Source organism: Cupressus sempervirens, chromosome 3 (assembly GCF_028749045.1).
Source record: "Cupressus sempervirens isolate cs-2001-9-10 chromosome 3, ASM2874904v1, whole genome shotgun sequence".
Classification (NCBI taxonomy): Eukaryota; Viridiplantae; Streptophyta; class Pinopsida; order Cupressales; family Cupressaceae; genus Cupressus; species Cupressus sempervirens.
The window spans coordinates 96,773,730-96,789,740 of record NC_143120.1 but is presented as its reverse complement, the minus strand read 5'-3'; the positions used below and the strand labels follow the sequence as shown (position 1 = coordinate 96,789,740).

The window sequence follows — 16,011 nt, the reverse complement described above, 5'->3', positions numbered from 1 at the left end:
TTCTTCTTTTCTTTCACAACGGTCTGTGGGCTACAGGAAAGGGAGAGTTATTTTCTGAGTGCTAAAATTGCTAGAGAAAAAAGGGGCAAGTAGATTCTACATTTTTGCGGCTTGATTTGAAAGGGCCAGGAATTAAGAATGACTTGTGAATCATTCTTAGCACGTATTCAGAAGGAAAGAAAAGTTTTGTATCTCAGACCTGTAGGTTTGGAATATTGTTTTTTCTAATTGAAGTTTATTAGTTGGTCAATTCATTCACATTTTTGGATATTATTCTGTCTCATCATGCTAAGCATATGTGTGCAACGTATATCTGTGGTATTGTGAGCACATGTTTAACAAATAGAAATCTTTAACTTCCCTTTGATTTCTCTGTAATTAGAGAAGATTGAGTAAGTGATCTGTCGGTCATTTGTTTGCTTTCCTCTAAACCTTTCACATTGTTATCAAATTCGTTTCATGTTGATGAGTGAACTTCTAGTTAAAATACCTACCTAAGGAACAAAGAAAGTGTAATGTCCCCGTTTTGGCTGACATCGTTTTGCGTCCCAGATCAGTCTATCATGGACTCTCGTAGACTGGTGGTTGTGATGAGAGAGTCATTCTGGCGTTTATTTGAGGATTGGATGGTTTATTATGCTCTTGGAGATATTATTTTATCATTACTTTTTATATGCGGCCTACATTTTATAATTTTAAGTTGAGATTGCACTTTTTATTTTATAAAGTTATTTAATTATAAAAGTGCATTAGAATGGGATTTTATAATGGATGCTTCTAGAAGTTCTTATGCTTCTAGAAGTTCTTAGTAACTTCTTAGAAAAGTGAATAAATAGAGGGCTTGGCCTCTCATTTTGAGGGATGGGATTTGATGTTTCTACTACTTTTTCTCTATGAGCATTTGTGGTACCATCTAGGTCTGCAAATTTTCAATTGGTCTTTGGGAATGATACCTCCCAGTAGATTGCATAACTGAGGAAGTGAAAGATTTTTTGAAGGGTTGCACTTTGGAGATAGTATTAAGCTCTCTCAAGCTGAGTATAACTGTGGCCAAGGGCCAACATCTAGAGGATTTGTTTGAAGGAATTTTAATTGCATATCTTGAGGAAGTTTCTACTTCAGTTCAAAAGGGTTTGATTTAAAAAAAAAAAAAAACAGTGCGAAAAAAGCAGACCGAAAAACAGAACCGGAAATGCAGGCCTAAAAAGCAGTCCGAAAAAGCAAGTTCGAAAAAGCAGCTCGAAAAAGCAAACCCGAAAAAAAAAGTCCGAAAAAGCAGTTCGAAAAAGCAAAGTGAAAAAACAGATCTGAAAAAAGCAAGTTAAAAAGCAGAACAGAAAAAGCAAAGCAGGAAGATAGCATTGGAGAAAATTATTACAGCCATCTACAACCAGGTTCCTTTGTTTGCATTGCATTTTAGGTGTTATAAGTTTCAACTGTAGGTGTGCATTATACCAGCATTATCATTTTTTGTAATCCATGTAAATGCCAAAAAAGTCTTGGCCATATTTCATGAGCATTGTATTAGAAATTTCATTGCAATTAAGGAGATAATAGTTGCTGGTGTCATTTGAGCAATTCAATATTATTATTTATCAGCTAGTTAGTTTGCATACCAACTATTTGTAAAAATACCAGTTGGCTGTAGGTGTTCATTTCATTCATGATCAGCTTATTAGTTTGCATGCCAATTGTTTGACAAAATGTCAATTGGCTGTAGGTTCTCTTTTTGGCATAAATAATGTTATAATTTTTGCATCCCAAGTGTTTGTAAAAATTACTAGTTGCTGTAGCTGCATATTGCAAGTAGTTTCAGTTACATATATGCATTGAATATTGTTAGAATAAGTTGCACATTCATGTTAGGTCATTGTTTAGTCAATTCAGAATCTTCTTGCAAGCATTCTTCTTGATGCTAAGTGAAGGAAAGAGCCATAAAAGAATACTGAATTTTATATTAGTCATATGACCCTTGTATGCAAAGTGTTTTCTTGAACCTTTATCAGCATTTTGGGATCAGATTTGAGTAGGGTCATTACAGTGGTATCAGAGCATAATTTACATTTTGATGTGTTGATTCTCAAGCAATAGAAGCCACCTATAGTTACTTTTAAGTACATATCAGACTGATAACATTAGACCAGCAAGTGGGAAGGTTGCACATGTAGCATTTGACAATATTCCTTGTGTCACTCAAAGCACATTTTAGACCTATAAGACCAAGGGACATTACAGAAAGCATCCCTCGAACCTAAGAAATGGAACCCTATAAGTGGTCAAAATGAGAGATGATCATCAAGCACCACAAGTATATTTTAAGAAGTCACTAGTGAACGAAAAGGAAAAAGAAGCGATTGACTCTTCATACATCATGGAAGAGTTAAGCACATTGATCCATGATTAGGATGAGGTTGATCTTACATTATCACAAGTATCATGCATGGGAGATGACATAGTAAAGGCTGAAACAAATTCAGCTTATGTGAAGGTTGCCAACCAGTCTTCTCTTGACCTTCCAGGATTAAAGTGATAGTGATCTGTATATTGTTAGGCATTACCGAATTGCAGGTGTTGTAGACGGTCTGTAAGTGGAAACAACAGTAGCACCAACTAATGATTATCATTAGCATTGATGTACATACTAATCAAATGATAATCCTCTCAGTACCATTCATGAACAAGCATCTTTCACCAGTGAATAGATCAATCAGTATCAGGCAAGATTAAGTTGGGAATGATTATCAACGATAAACTAATCAGGCACGATATTGATTATGTCTAATCAAAGACAAAACCACATGAATAGCAGCGAATCATTCGTAATCTTTGATTAGATAGTCTGGATATTGAAATTTATAAAATCAGCATCTAATCAATAATTATCATGAAAGTATACAATATAACTTATGATCAATGTGATCAGGAAGGCAAATCATAAGAGATGTGATTAGTAAAGGTGGTGATAAACGTAAGGATCAGAATGAAATTGTTTAGTGTTATGAAGGGTGTGATTGAAGAGAAATTTATTATGAAGAGACAAGGACATGTCCTTTAGATGCATCACATCATCAAACAACATTAGTGATTAATTGTCATGAAAGGATTCGATTAACTTAAGATCAGAGTGATCAGGAAGGCAAATCGTAAGAGATGCAATTAGTAAAGGTGGTGATTAACATAAGGACCAGAATGACATTGATTAGTGTTATGGAAGGGTGCGATTGAAGAGAAAGTTATTATGAAGAGGCAAGGGCTTGTCTCTTAGATGCATTACTTCAGCCATCAACATACAAGAAGAGAATCGATCCCTCTAATTGAAAAGATTATTTGGAGAAAGATTATTTATTTGTATCCCTCTCTAATAGAGCATATTGCCTTTGGCATCCATTCAGTACAAGCATATAAAGTTACAGTCAAAGAGAACACCATTATCAAAGATTGTTGGTATTTTTATTTCAGACATAACCTATAAACACTGTTCAGAGCATATGTTGAAGGATATATCAGATGCACCCTGTATAATTTGCATATTCCTAATCACATATCAGATATAGCAAGCAGTACAAGGCACCGAGAATTCCCTGAGTCATTGCATATAATTCCTGTATATCAGAAACAACATTTATATCATTATAATCTGATTGTTATGCAATCATAGTCAATTGCAAATACAATAAACTATATTGTGTATGCATTTGGAATTAAATAGCATATGCATTTTGAATTCATTGCCATGATATTAGTCCCCTATATTTTTCAAGATTCTAGGGTTTGAGTCAAGTCACATGAGATGTCATATCTGTGTTTTGTCTAGGTTGCCATTAGGGTTTCCTCTCTCATCTTTCCCTTTGAGTTGCCTAGGTGGAAATAAAAGAACAATGTAATGGATTCAATCAAGCTAGGCATCTAGGATTTGGGAGGGTAAGTTTCTAATGGTCATTTTGATAAAAACTCTAACTCTATGATCTAGTGTTCCATTGAAGACATATCTCAGGTGGAATGAAGGAGATCATACTCATATTCAGAACAAAAGACGACAGAGAACATCGAGGACGAGGTCAAAAGATGATATACAAATCATATGAACATCATGGAAACAAGATCAGTTGAATTCGCATGTAGGAGAACCAGATAAATACAAAAATGGCAAAGAAACAGGGTCAAAGGTGGCAAAGACCTTAGTGGAAATTGAATCGACAAATTAAAATGCGTCTAATTGTCCAGAGCACCAATTGACAAGTCAAACATAAGATTGTGTATGTTCCAATCCGTCAGATCTTGAAAGATCAATGCATGATGCTTTCCCACATTATGGAAGTGCTTGAGAAATAAACAATGTAGGGAAGCGACAATGAGACACGTGTCTGGTGGGCCATCAGTTTTCATGAAGCACAATCAGAATCTAGTCACAAGGTGTCACAGAGTAAAGAGGTTCAACGTCAGAGATTCTAAGCAATAAAGTAATGCCACATGTATGTCACGATGTACCTAGCTGGAACGAGGGACCCGCACTGCAAAAAGAGACTTAACAGTGATTTATTACTGACATTAGATCTTGGAAAATCTACGTTATGTGCTTTGCCGCTTTCCAAAGTTGCGCGAAGTTTAGATAATGTGGGGAAGCAACTGTTCAATGTGTGTACTTGGTGGACCCATGGAAGGAAATACAACGACGACAATAAAGGTTTAAAATAATTTAATCACAATGTTCAGATTGAGAAGATCGATGGCCAGGATTTGAAAAGGTAATGACTATTGGAATATGAAATATATGGGTTTGGTGCGAAACGTGGAGAAAACAATGATTTTCTATAGGATTTGTGGAATCACAGGAAGATCAAAGGTCGCTAGGTGTTCTCAGAGGCGCCAAGGGAGGATGATCATGTTAAAGATTAGATATTTTTCATGTCTTATTCATATTAGTTTTGAATGATTGTTGAGTTTCTGAGTGATTCAAATGTTCTATCAATGTAATTGATGAATCCGTAACTGGCGAAAACCCTAGGAGGGGGCCTATAAATGTAACTTCATTCGAAAATGAATAGGTCGACAAACTTGATGGTGAATGAGTCTGTAGTTCCACTTACTTTCTATTTACTGATCATGTTTTGTTGCTCATTTTTAGATTAGTTTTGCATAAAGAGTTGAAGAACAATTGTATGTGAACCTGTGATAATCAGGTGGATTCCATTTCATTTTGATGTTCGCAATGAAAGTGATACCATTTACTTCTTCATATATGATTCTGCTTCCTCTCTAGTTGATTTCATGTTTTGTTAGAATAGTTTCTATGGGATTGTAGGACAGATGTATTTGAAGCTGGTGATAGATTCCATTTTAGTGGAGAGTCATCAGTCAAGGTGGATTCCATATCATCTTTCATGTGCATCTCTGCTCTATCTCTAGATTTCATTTCAGTAAGACTAATATGCATTTAGAAGTAGGAGTAGATGTTAGAAGAATTTTAAGGTAGCTCATGATATCCATTCCATTGGGTGATATAAATTGCACAAATCTTTTTCTCCCTGGGGTGTTTTTAGAAATGAACATCTTGGTTTATCCTCTTCTGCTCTCAGGTTAAGAGCATACCCCATATCCCAATGATCTATTAAAAACACAATTCATTGCATATATTGCATATAAGGGAGCTGTACCTTACAATTCAGAGGGCAATGATATAACACATACACTGACCCATTTGTTGGTAACATCCTTTTGTTTCCTCACATTTTGGGCTTCTAGAGTCAAGGTAAAGCCATGTTAGCAAGAGGGACAAACTATTAACCAATAGAATTAACTTATTAAACCTCATTCAATTATTACCAAAATAGCAGAATCAGTGAGGAATTGCCTTTATTTTCATTATATTGTGAAGAATTAAGTGATGTCTCATACTTAGAAAAGGGCATATTACAATGTTAAAACCCATATAGCCTAGTTATCGGATTCGTGCCCTAGAGGCCAGATCCGGATTCGGGTCTGATCCGGATGCGGATTCGTGCAGATTTGGGCAGGATCCTTGTTTTACACAGTGGATGCCTTAATTGCAATTTGCAATCTCCAAATTTGAGTGCTTTGACTCCTCCATGTTGTTTCTTTGAATTACATTTGCATTTCTGATTTAGCCTTGGAGTTGGAGAGAATGGAGGAAGGAGACTTGGATAAACATTTTTTTAAAGAAAAACAGCTATACTGAAATCTGGACGGCGCCCACAAATCTTTGATAAATGACATTGCAAGGAAGTGCATAGCTTCATAATGAGGTCCGTGGGCAACAAAATCTGAAAAAGACATTTAAGCCTTCAAAGTTATTGTTTTCATGAAAACCATTCATATTTTCTGCCATATTACCCAATCTAAAACGTTCAAATCTCACAAATCATCAAATTGATGAATGCTTTTATTGAATAGGAAATAAGCCTGTTTTGAAATTGCAACAGAAAGGGGGTTAATTTGATATTGAATCATTCTATACCACCAGATGAATGATAAACCAAAACTGAAATTTGTAAATAACTTTTCTAGTTTAAACTTGTTAAAGAATGTAACATGGGCAGTATAAAAGGCTTTCAACTTCTTTAGTTTAATTCTTAAGGCCCTGTTTTTTGGTTGAGAACAAGCATGCCTTGTCAGTAAGCTCCATGCTGATCATGTTACATGTTACTGCAAAATCTAGGGAGCTGTTTTCCTGTCATCTAGAAGGAACCATTAACAGTAAACACAATGCCAACATTCTTTTTCTAAGCTCACACATTCTACATAAAATACATTTGCTGATGAATCTTTCAATGTTGACTTGTATATTTGGCCATTATGCACAGCTTTGTAAATCTGCCAATATCTTTATCATATCACTGTGATTAACAACAATTGAATTGTGAGGCTCCCTAATTTGCCGAACTCTTCAATTTTGAGGCGTCCAATACTTCCTCAACTTGTAGCATTAACCTCTACTGGATATAGTAATCTTCCTTGGAATAAAGAAATCTCTACTTTGAGCTCCATATAGATGTTAATGTGCTAGATGGTGATAATCATCCAATAATCAATGGCACATGAATCAATGAATTATCTCAATGCTTTTTTGATTAACCTCATGAAAGTAGTCGGAGCATTAATGATTTGCACGAGGAAGTAGAATTTACCTTTACAATGTTGGCTTTGTTTTGATTATCATTTTTCATGAATGTCATCCTTGAGTCACTCTTGATGATAATTGGATGCAAATCTACATTAAGGAGAGCTTAGTCACAATAGTTACTTATTGACATACGATTGTTTTCAATGGAAGTTAATAGCAAAAATAGACAGTTGCTTGTCTCCAACTTTTATGATATTGATACAAATAAAAATGGATGAAGTTATAATAGACATTTTTATCATATGTTTTAAGAGAAAGAGTTACCAGCATAATGTCCATGATGTCTTAGTAAATGGATTTGTCCTTCAAAAAGAGATACAAAGAAAGAGTCAAGATGTCTGAATAGAAGAACAAATGCCACTAATAGTTGCAGGGGTTAACATTAGATTGATAACCCTCGTCTGAATTGAGAGGTACAACTCCCTCTTAAGATTTTCAATGAATTAAATATTGATTATGTCTTTAACCAGAAGACACAAAGGCATGAGCATTCACCCATCAACATGGAATGAATGTGATTACAGATTTAAATAACTGAGAAAAGAATAACAAGACAACCTACAAACTACCTATGATCTATTTCCTTTATATAGAAACAAAAAGGATACTTTTAACAGTTTGCTTGCATATATAGGAATACATACAAAACCACAAGATTTTGGAATATTTCATATACTTGACAAGAAAAAGCAGGACAACAAAAGGATTGTGATTGGAATGACCACAAGATCATTTTCAATCAGAAAAATAAATCTCACACCACAAGATCTGAAGATATATTTATATTTATTCCAGATACATAATAAGAATAACCATAAGATCATGTTCTCCCTGCTCTAAAACCAAATTATATAGAAATCAAAATATATTATTTCCCCTCATCTCTGTTACAAACACTGCTCAGTAAAATGCGTTCTCTCCTTTCTGTAGTCACACGACTGCTGGGAAACAAGCACCCCTCTTTCTTCCGATTTCTGCAATAAATAACATGCTGTAACCTTTCGGTTTTGATAACTGATTCTTGATTTTCAAGAGGAAGCAATAACCATTCCACATTCCTGTGTAATTCTTGTCATCCAACTTTCTTGAGACATTATTCAAATGTTTTCGTTTGCTGCTCTCAAACTGATTTGAAATATCTAATAAATATTTTAAATTATTGTACATAAGAGAGTGAGAGATTTTTAATTTAACTTGCAGCCACTTTTTCATAATTTCACCACAGGTTAACCGGATCTTCTCGGGCGATGAAAATTGGTGAGGAGTTATGATATTTAAAACTATAGGTGGGTTTTTAACCATTTTCGAACAGCTCGCCAGATCATGGTACTCTCTTTGTAAACTGACCATGCCAACCACATTGCTGGACTGAGAAAATCTTAAAATAATCCATCATACTTGTATGGCCATAAAATTAAATATGGGGGTATTTGAGGCCAAAATATTAGGTGGGTTGTCCTCAGATTTAAAGTTCTATTTTTATTTTGAATGCATTTTTGGTTTGGCAAATATTTTTCAGGTTTGACTTTCACATTGAGCGTGACTGTCATTTTGACCCCGCCTGTCATTTTGAACCTTGAAGTTAGAACTTTGTAGTTTGAGGTTCAAGTTCAATGCTGCGAAATTTTCCCAAATATACTTTTTCACCATCACCTCCCTTTTATTGATCACTTTGGCTTTATGCTTTCACTCACAATAAACCTTGAACTTCAAACCAAAGTAAGTACAATTGTTCAAGTTCAACACATGCCAACTCGTGAACCTGAACTTTTGAACCATGATGATTGTGGATTGTCTGAACCATGAAAATTGAACTTTTGGGCTGCTTGCAACTTGGAACTTGAAGTTTTGAACTGTAACTCTAAGCTTCTGATTTTGAACTTTGAACTTTCAAAATTCAACCTTGAACTTTGAACTTTGAACTGTAACTCTGAACTTTGAACCTTGAACTGTGCAGTTCAAAATTCAAGTTCAACAAGTCCTTGCAACACTGCCCCTTCAAAAAGAGTACAACTTCTTAAAAGTATGATTAGCAAAACCGGTTCAAGGCATGAGTAAATTGAGGAAAACTCTTCATGGAACTTGGTTTTAATTTAAAAAAAAAAATTGGGTGCCAAAGGCAAGCCAACAATATGCATCAGGAAATGCTTTTGTTCGGGTTAGTACTGTAGTGCAAGAGAAAAAGGAGTAGCAGCAAGATATGTTGATAAAGGAAATGAGTTTGATGGGCTATGACAATATTTTTACGTTCATTGCCCATGTGTTTAGCATTTTCTGTCAGCAATAGAGTGTATAACTCTCATTTTAATGGCAACAATGATAAGAAATATGGTGTTTGCATGAATTTGTCTACCATTTGTAAAATTGTTAGTTGAACTGAAACGTTAGACCATACCTTTGATATAGTTATTAACTTATTATATCGATTTACGTGTCATTTCCTCATATGTTGGATATGTTTTAGTTTTCCTCCACACATGGGCCATATCTCTAATTTTATCTATTGTTCTTTTGCAGATTAGGAAGGTTGACCCAACTGTAGACATGGCCTCAGATTTTGCAGACGATTATACACACTTACCGGTAATCCAGTTTTCAAATATACCTAGTATTAGAATATGATTAAATTATTAAAAGATTAGAATCACAGTTGTAATAAAGCCAACTTAGTGGCAAGTGTTTTATTTTTCTTTTTTAAGTTATGTTTTTAGTGAGTCATTTAATGTTTATTTGCCTATGAGTATCTTGGAGTAAAATTTGTTGAAGGTACTTCATCACAGTAATCCTTGCGATCACTATCTCAACTGGCAAATGTCTATTGTTGATGATTCTCTTAGTTCCTTTCTATACATGTCAAATTACCATATTCACTTGTATATATTTTATAAATACTTGTATGCTATGATATTATATTGTTAATATTTATATAGTATTATGTAAATATTTTTTAAATTTATATTAATATTTCTATGATATTAAATAAATAGCTGTTTAAGTAATAATTAATTGTAATTGTGTATTATTATATAAATAATATATTTTAATGGATAAGTTGCTGAAAGATCCCAAAAAGGATCCTTTCACTGAACTTTTATAAATTTTAAATAAAATAATAGATTTTCCTGTGCTTTCCTTGTGGTCTTAGAGAATTAGACAGAAGTTGCGAAAATATTGTTTCTTCTTTTTTGTATTTTCCAAATATGAGTAAAACAATAATTAACAACAACAACAAATAATATAATATTCAGTCAACCAGAATAGCTACAAATCATACCAGGCAAGATATGTGATCAATATGCTAGCAAAGATGTTTACAAACAAGGAATGAAGACGCCAATTGCAAGAATGGACCAGCCACAGACCAACAAGGTAGAGATGGCTAATGTATGCCAACCAACATATCCCATGCCAGATGAAAGGCAGCCGTACGACTACTATAGTCATGCCAAGGCAGCAAGAAGATCCCAACGTGCCAAACAAGACCCTCAATGTGCAATGCACAAGCACCCCCAAATGCTGAACTTAACAATCTTTGTCAACTACTGAAACAATATTGTAGAATGCGGCTGAAACCATCTATTGGGGTTTGCATCCCAATAGCCAGTCTCTAGGTTTTGCGTCCGAGCCCTCTAGAATCACTCTTCAGAGAAAAATAGCAAATACCAAGAATGAAGATGTAAAAGATAATGAAAGAATGAGCCGACATCTCCTTTTATATCCCTCTCAAAGCCAGTCGAACCCTAATGGGAGAATATGCCTTTCCCTTTATTATAAAATGACATCTTCTCAATTAAAAGGCCTTTATGTTTAGGAAAAACACCCCTTTCCTCAAATAACATAGCTCTAGGTGCCTGAAAGTCTCTGAATGATGAAAATAAGTTATAATAATTCAAGACCTTTCCAACGAGCTATAACACATAGGCCTACTTGACCAGATGAAGCCAAAATCCCCTTATTACTCCAATTAGCTATATAAATAGCTTTATTTTAATTTATTTAAACACAAACTTTGTAAATATTAAAAATATTTCCTTTTATTCAACTGGAAAGCCAAACCAATCAAATAATTAGTGAATGGGTCCTGTCACCTATCGGTGACTGATGCCGGGCAATGTGGCCAACTCGCAGTCCCATCCCTAAAAACTAGGGATGCTCCTAGAAACTAGGGAATATACCCTATCACCTTGAAATTGAAATCGTATATTGGTCGTGAGGAGCGTCAGATCTGCTCACTGCCATAACCTCCTAAATTTTAGGGAAATCCCTAAAATTAAGGAACTGCTCCGACTGGCTCTCAAATTGATTGTAGAAGCAACTCTGGTCACTAAGTATCCAGTATGAGTCTCTATTCACCACTGCTAGCCTATGAGACTCCAATAATAGGCCAACTCTCATGACTCTGCTAGTCAGACTAGAGAGGGGAAATGACAATTCCAGGCATGGATCTTTCTTCCATTTATATTAGCATGAAAAATATTTCACATTGTTTTGGTTTGGCTTTCAACATTTTTGTCCTTATAGAGTTGAAATCTAGGGTTTATAGCTATCTAAATCTTGCTAATATATAGATATTTGTGGTTTAACAGAACAATATAGAGCCAACATTTTGATCTAGCTATTAAACCTTAAAATATTATGACAATTATATAACTATAGCACTGAACATGTTACTGCAGGCCATCCTCCACTATGAACACGAGCTAGTTGAACCCCTTCACAGCCACCATACTTAGAATCCTTTTGAGAAACAAAACACCTTTAGGTACGAGTGGGTTGATGGCAAGGCAGTGTAGAGTACATGTAAGTAAAGACTAGATGGAATTGTTCGGCATCCCTTATCATGTGCCTTGATTATGTAGAAGTTGGTAGGGAGGAGGATGTTGTGACTTTCATCCATCATAGCCACACATCATCCTAATCCCCCCAAAATTGCTTGTGAGTCAACCTCTTGCATAGCTTGTTCATAGAGTTCAAGTCTCCCTAACGTTGAGGAGGGAGACCAAAAAGATTGAACCAATAGCCATGAATGCATCCCCCAACACACTCTCAATGGAATGTACTATTAACTCATGGCGTGTATTGGAACACATTTGAGCCTCTTTTCTTTGATCTCTCGAACAAAGGACATTTGCTGACAAGAGTACGAAAGGTGGACTGTCGGGCTTATGCTTACATTATCTTTGGCTGCACAAATGTTAGGATGATTGCCAAGTATTATAGAGGCAACACCCACATGTGTCAATTAATCAGAACGTAAGCCACCAGATTTTTTTATATGTGGCCTTAAATATAGGTACTGTTGATTTCCGTGATGGTAAGCCCATTAGCAACTTTGTTGGCTCCTAATAAACATCATTAATTGTAAAGCTGTTCATTGCAGTTGTCAAGTTTATTATTTGATCGATGTGATGGCCCCATTTTAGGTGTCAGCGGCATGGTTGTGTTAGCTCATCATTTTGACCCTTGTGAGCTAGCAATTTTTTTTGAGGGTCTTTAGTGGTTGACTAACTACTTATAGTAAGTAAGTGCTGGCTAGTTTCCATTTTTGGCATGGCTATTGGGTGTTACATATGAACAGTGTTGCTTCTGCTTTTGGTGGATTATTTGATGATTTATGGGTTATTATGAGCTCTAGATATTATTGATGCTATTTAATTAAGTTAATTAAATAACATTATAAGCTTAAGTTGAGAGACATTAATTATAAAGTGCATTATGATGCCTATGACAATTCATTTTTTATTAATTATGTAAAGTTTAATACAGATTTCTCTGACAGTGCTGAAGAATGTATGTTTTTATTTCAGGTACAATGTGCTCCACAATATGTATGATTACAATGCAAAAATGAGATAAAAGTTCCTTCAATTTTGATATTTGTACTACCTCCGATCTGCCTGCATTAATCAATTTCGATGCTTGCAATATCTGGCAACATACAATATCTATACAAAGGTGGTTGGGTGTATGGGCATGTGTCCAAATGGAGACATGACCATTCATTGATACACCCGATTTGTGGTATGGTCACACCTGTTGATTAGTCTTAACAAAAATAATGATTACAAGACGTAACAAGGTCTAAAATAATTGATAACGATCATAATAAATACAATCAGTACTGAGATCATTCTTAGATATAAACATAATAATTATATGCACAGTTGGTTTTGAATGATGCGATCACCATGAATAATGTAGATTATATTCATGCATCCATACATATCGATATTCAAATCATATCGACATGTATATAAACATGAGTATATTCTCATACGATCAAAGCTATTGTCTGAACCAAAGCTACATGATTCAACACTCCCTCTTAGCTAGGGAAGACAAAGTGCATATGAATTCTTCTCATTATAAGAAGTAATATCCTCCAGATATTTTGAGAAATTAAGTCTTATGATATTCTTTCAATTTTGTGTGTACACAAATATCAAGTCTCATGATATCCTCCATAAAGGATCATGGCATATCCATAGATATTAAGTCGCATAATATCCACCTTGAGTTTAAACATGTTGATCTTCAATAGATATCAAGTCATGTGATATCCATCAACATGCTCTTTTAACTATTATGATTTTCAAGAATATCAAGTCACATGATATTCATCATAATAGTAATCTAATAATTTAAAGTCGTTACGTTATATTATTAGAGTCAACATTTCAATATAAAAGATTGTCTCCTTTTAATATTGAACATAGGGTAGGGACATGAGTCATAGAGTCACACATATGACAAAAGAGTTTACACTTTAGACATCTTTATTACATAAAACAAATTTACAAGGTTTGAGACGCAATCTCATTAATTTACATTTCAACCAAGCCAAGTTTCTTTCTGAAATGATCAACCTTCACTTTTGGAAGTGCCTTGGTAAGAATGTCAGTTGTTTGATCACCTATGTTGATATATTCCAACTGAATAGTCCTTCTTTCCACCATGTCTCTTACATGGTGGTAAGGAATTTCTATATATTTTGATCTATCATGAAATACCAGATTCACGGATAACTTGATACAACTTTGGTTATCATAGTGAATAGTGGTAGGTTTCATGGGCTCACCAAACAAGTTAGAAAGCAACTTCCGAAGTCACACTTCTTCTCTAGCTCCCATTGCTGCTGCTGCAATATACTCTGCTTCAGTAGAACTTTGAGCAACTGAAGCTTGCTTTCTACAGATCCAAGAAATCATAGCCCATCCTAAGCTGAAACAACATCCTTATGTGCTTTTCCAGTCTTTTAGACTTCCTGCCTGAGCAGAATCAGTTTATCCATGTAACTCAAAGTTGTTATTCTCATACTTAAGTTCATACCCAATAGTACCTTGGAGATACCTTAATATATGCTTCAAAGGAACAAGATGAATCTCACAAGGTTCACACATGAACATAATTAATGCATTCATAGCATAGCAGATGTCAGGTTGAGTATTTACAAGATACATTAGGGACCCAATTATTTGTCTATATAAAGAAGGATCAACTAGTTTGGATTCAACACTTGCTTCTTTTAGCTTGTGTAAGTTGGTTTCCATAGGTGTAGACATAGGTTGATAGTTCCACATTCCAAATCTTTCAAAATATCAATAATATGCTTCTTTTGGTGTAGCAAGATATTTGTAGACTTTTGACGTACTTCTAGTGCAAGAAAGTAATGAAGAATTTCTAAGTCCATTTCAAATTCAGAAGCTAAATCTTTCTTACACCGAATAATGAGATGTTCTTCCCCTGTAATGAAAAGGTCATCAACATAAAGAATTAGAATTAGCATATCACCTCTAGTTACCTTGGTGTAAAGATTTGGATCCACCACATTCTTGGTGAATCCAAGACTTAAAAGGTATTTATCAATCCTTTCATACTAGGCTTGGGTGCTTGTTTGAGTCCATATGGAGCCTTCTTCACTTAACATACATATAAGGCAGCATGATGTGTCACAAATCCTTTTGGTTGTTCTGGTATACTTCGTCCTCGATTTTTCCATTAAGAAAAACAATTTTCACATCCATTTGATGAAATTTCCAACCTTTGGCTACTGCAATGGCTATTACAGCTCTAACGGAGGTATACCTGGCAATTGGTGCAAAAGTTTTTTCAAAGTCGATTCCTTCCTTGTGAGAAAAACCTCTAGCCACAAAGCGAGCTATATGTTTTTCAATGATGCCATTTGCAACATACTTAACTTTGAAGAGCCATTTTGAAGATACAACAGATTTTCCCTTAGGTCTAGGAACTATGCCCCAAACATCATTTTTTAGTATAGATTGATATTCTTCCACCATGGCATCTTTCCAAGCTTGATGTTTAAGTGCTTCAGAAGTACTTGAAGGTTTAGGGTTTGGACTCTCACACATGAAAGCATTATATGTAAATTTTCTAGGTCTCTTGCTTTTTCGGAAAGTCCCTGAAGGTGCTTCAAATCCATCTCCTTCCTGTATAATTTTTCTTGTCCAAAGTGGTCTTTTAGAATGATCAAGACTCTCTTTTTGAGTCTCAGGATGGAGCTAAGTTTCATTTGAAGTCTCTTCAGGGTACTCCCTCTAAATCTTAGGAGCAAGAGCCTCTTCTTGAGATATAGAAAATGTATCTAGTTCATTAGAAGTTTTGGCTTTTCTGAAAGCAATGTCTTCCTAAAAAATGACATCTCTGCTTAGTTCTATTTGTTTCTATCCAGGTATGTAGACTTAGTATCCTTTTATTATTTCACTAAAACCAATAAGGATGCCCTTTCTTCCAGAAGGTTCTAACTTTGTCCTCTTCTCCTTAGGTACATGAACATACACAGGACATCCAAATATTCTTAAGTGACTGATGTTAGGTTTCTTTCTAGAAAATGCTTCTTTAGGGGTCTTATT

General features: G+C 34.9%; 1 protein-coding gene across 4 annotated transcripts in view; it reads left to right on the top strand.

The window, feature by feature from the left end:
* The window catches only part of LOC149564957 (general transcription and DNA repair factor IIH subunit TFB1-3-like), a 275,928-nt gene that overhangs the window by 124,007 nt on the left and 135,910 nt on the right, over positions 1-16,011 (top strand). For all 4 annotated transcript variants that reach the window (XM_089818484.1, XM_089818486.1, XM_089818483.1 and 1 more), the window contains exon 14: positions 9,659-9,724. In XM_089818484.1, coding sequence (XP_089674610.1) covers positions 9,659-9,724 — 66 coding nt within the window. The remainder of the gene's footprint in view (positions 1-9,658; positions 9,725-16,011) is intronic.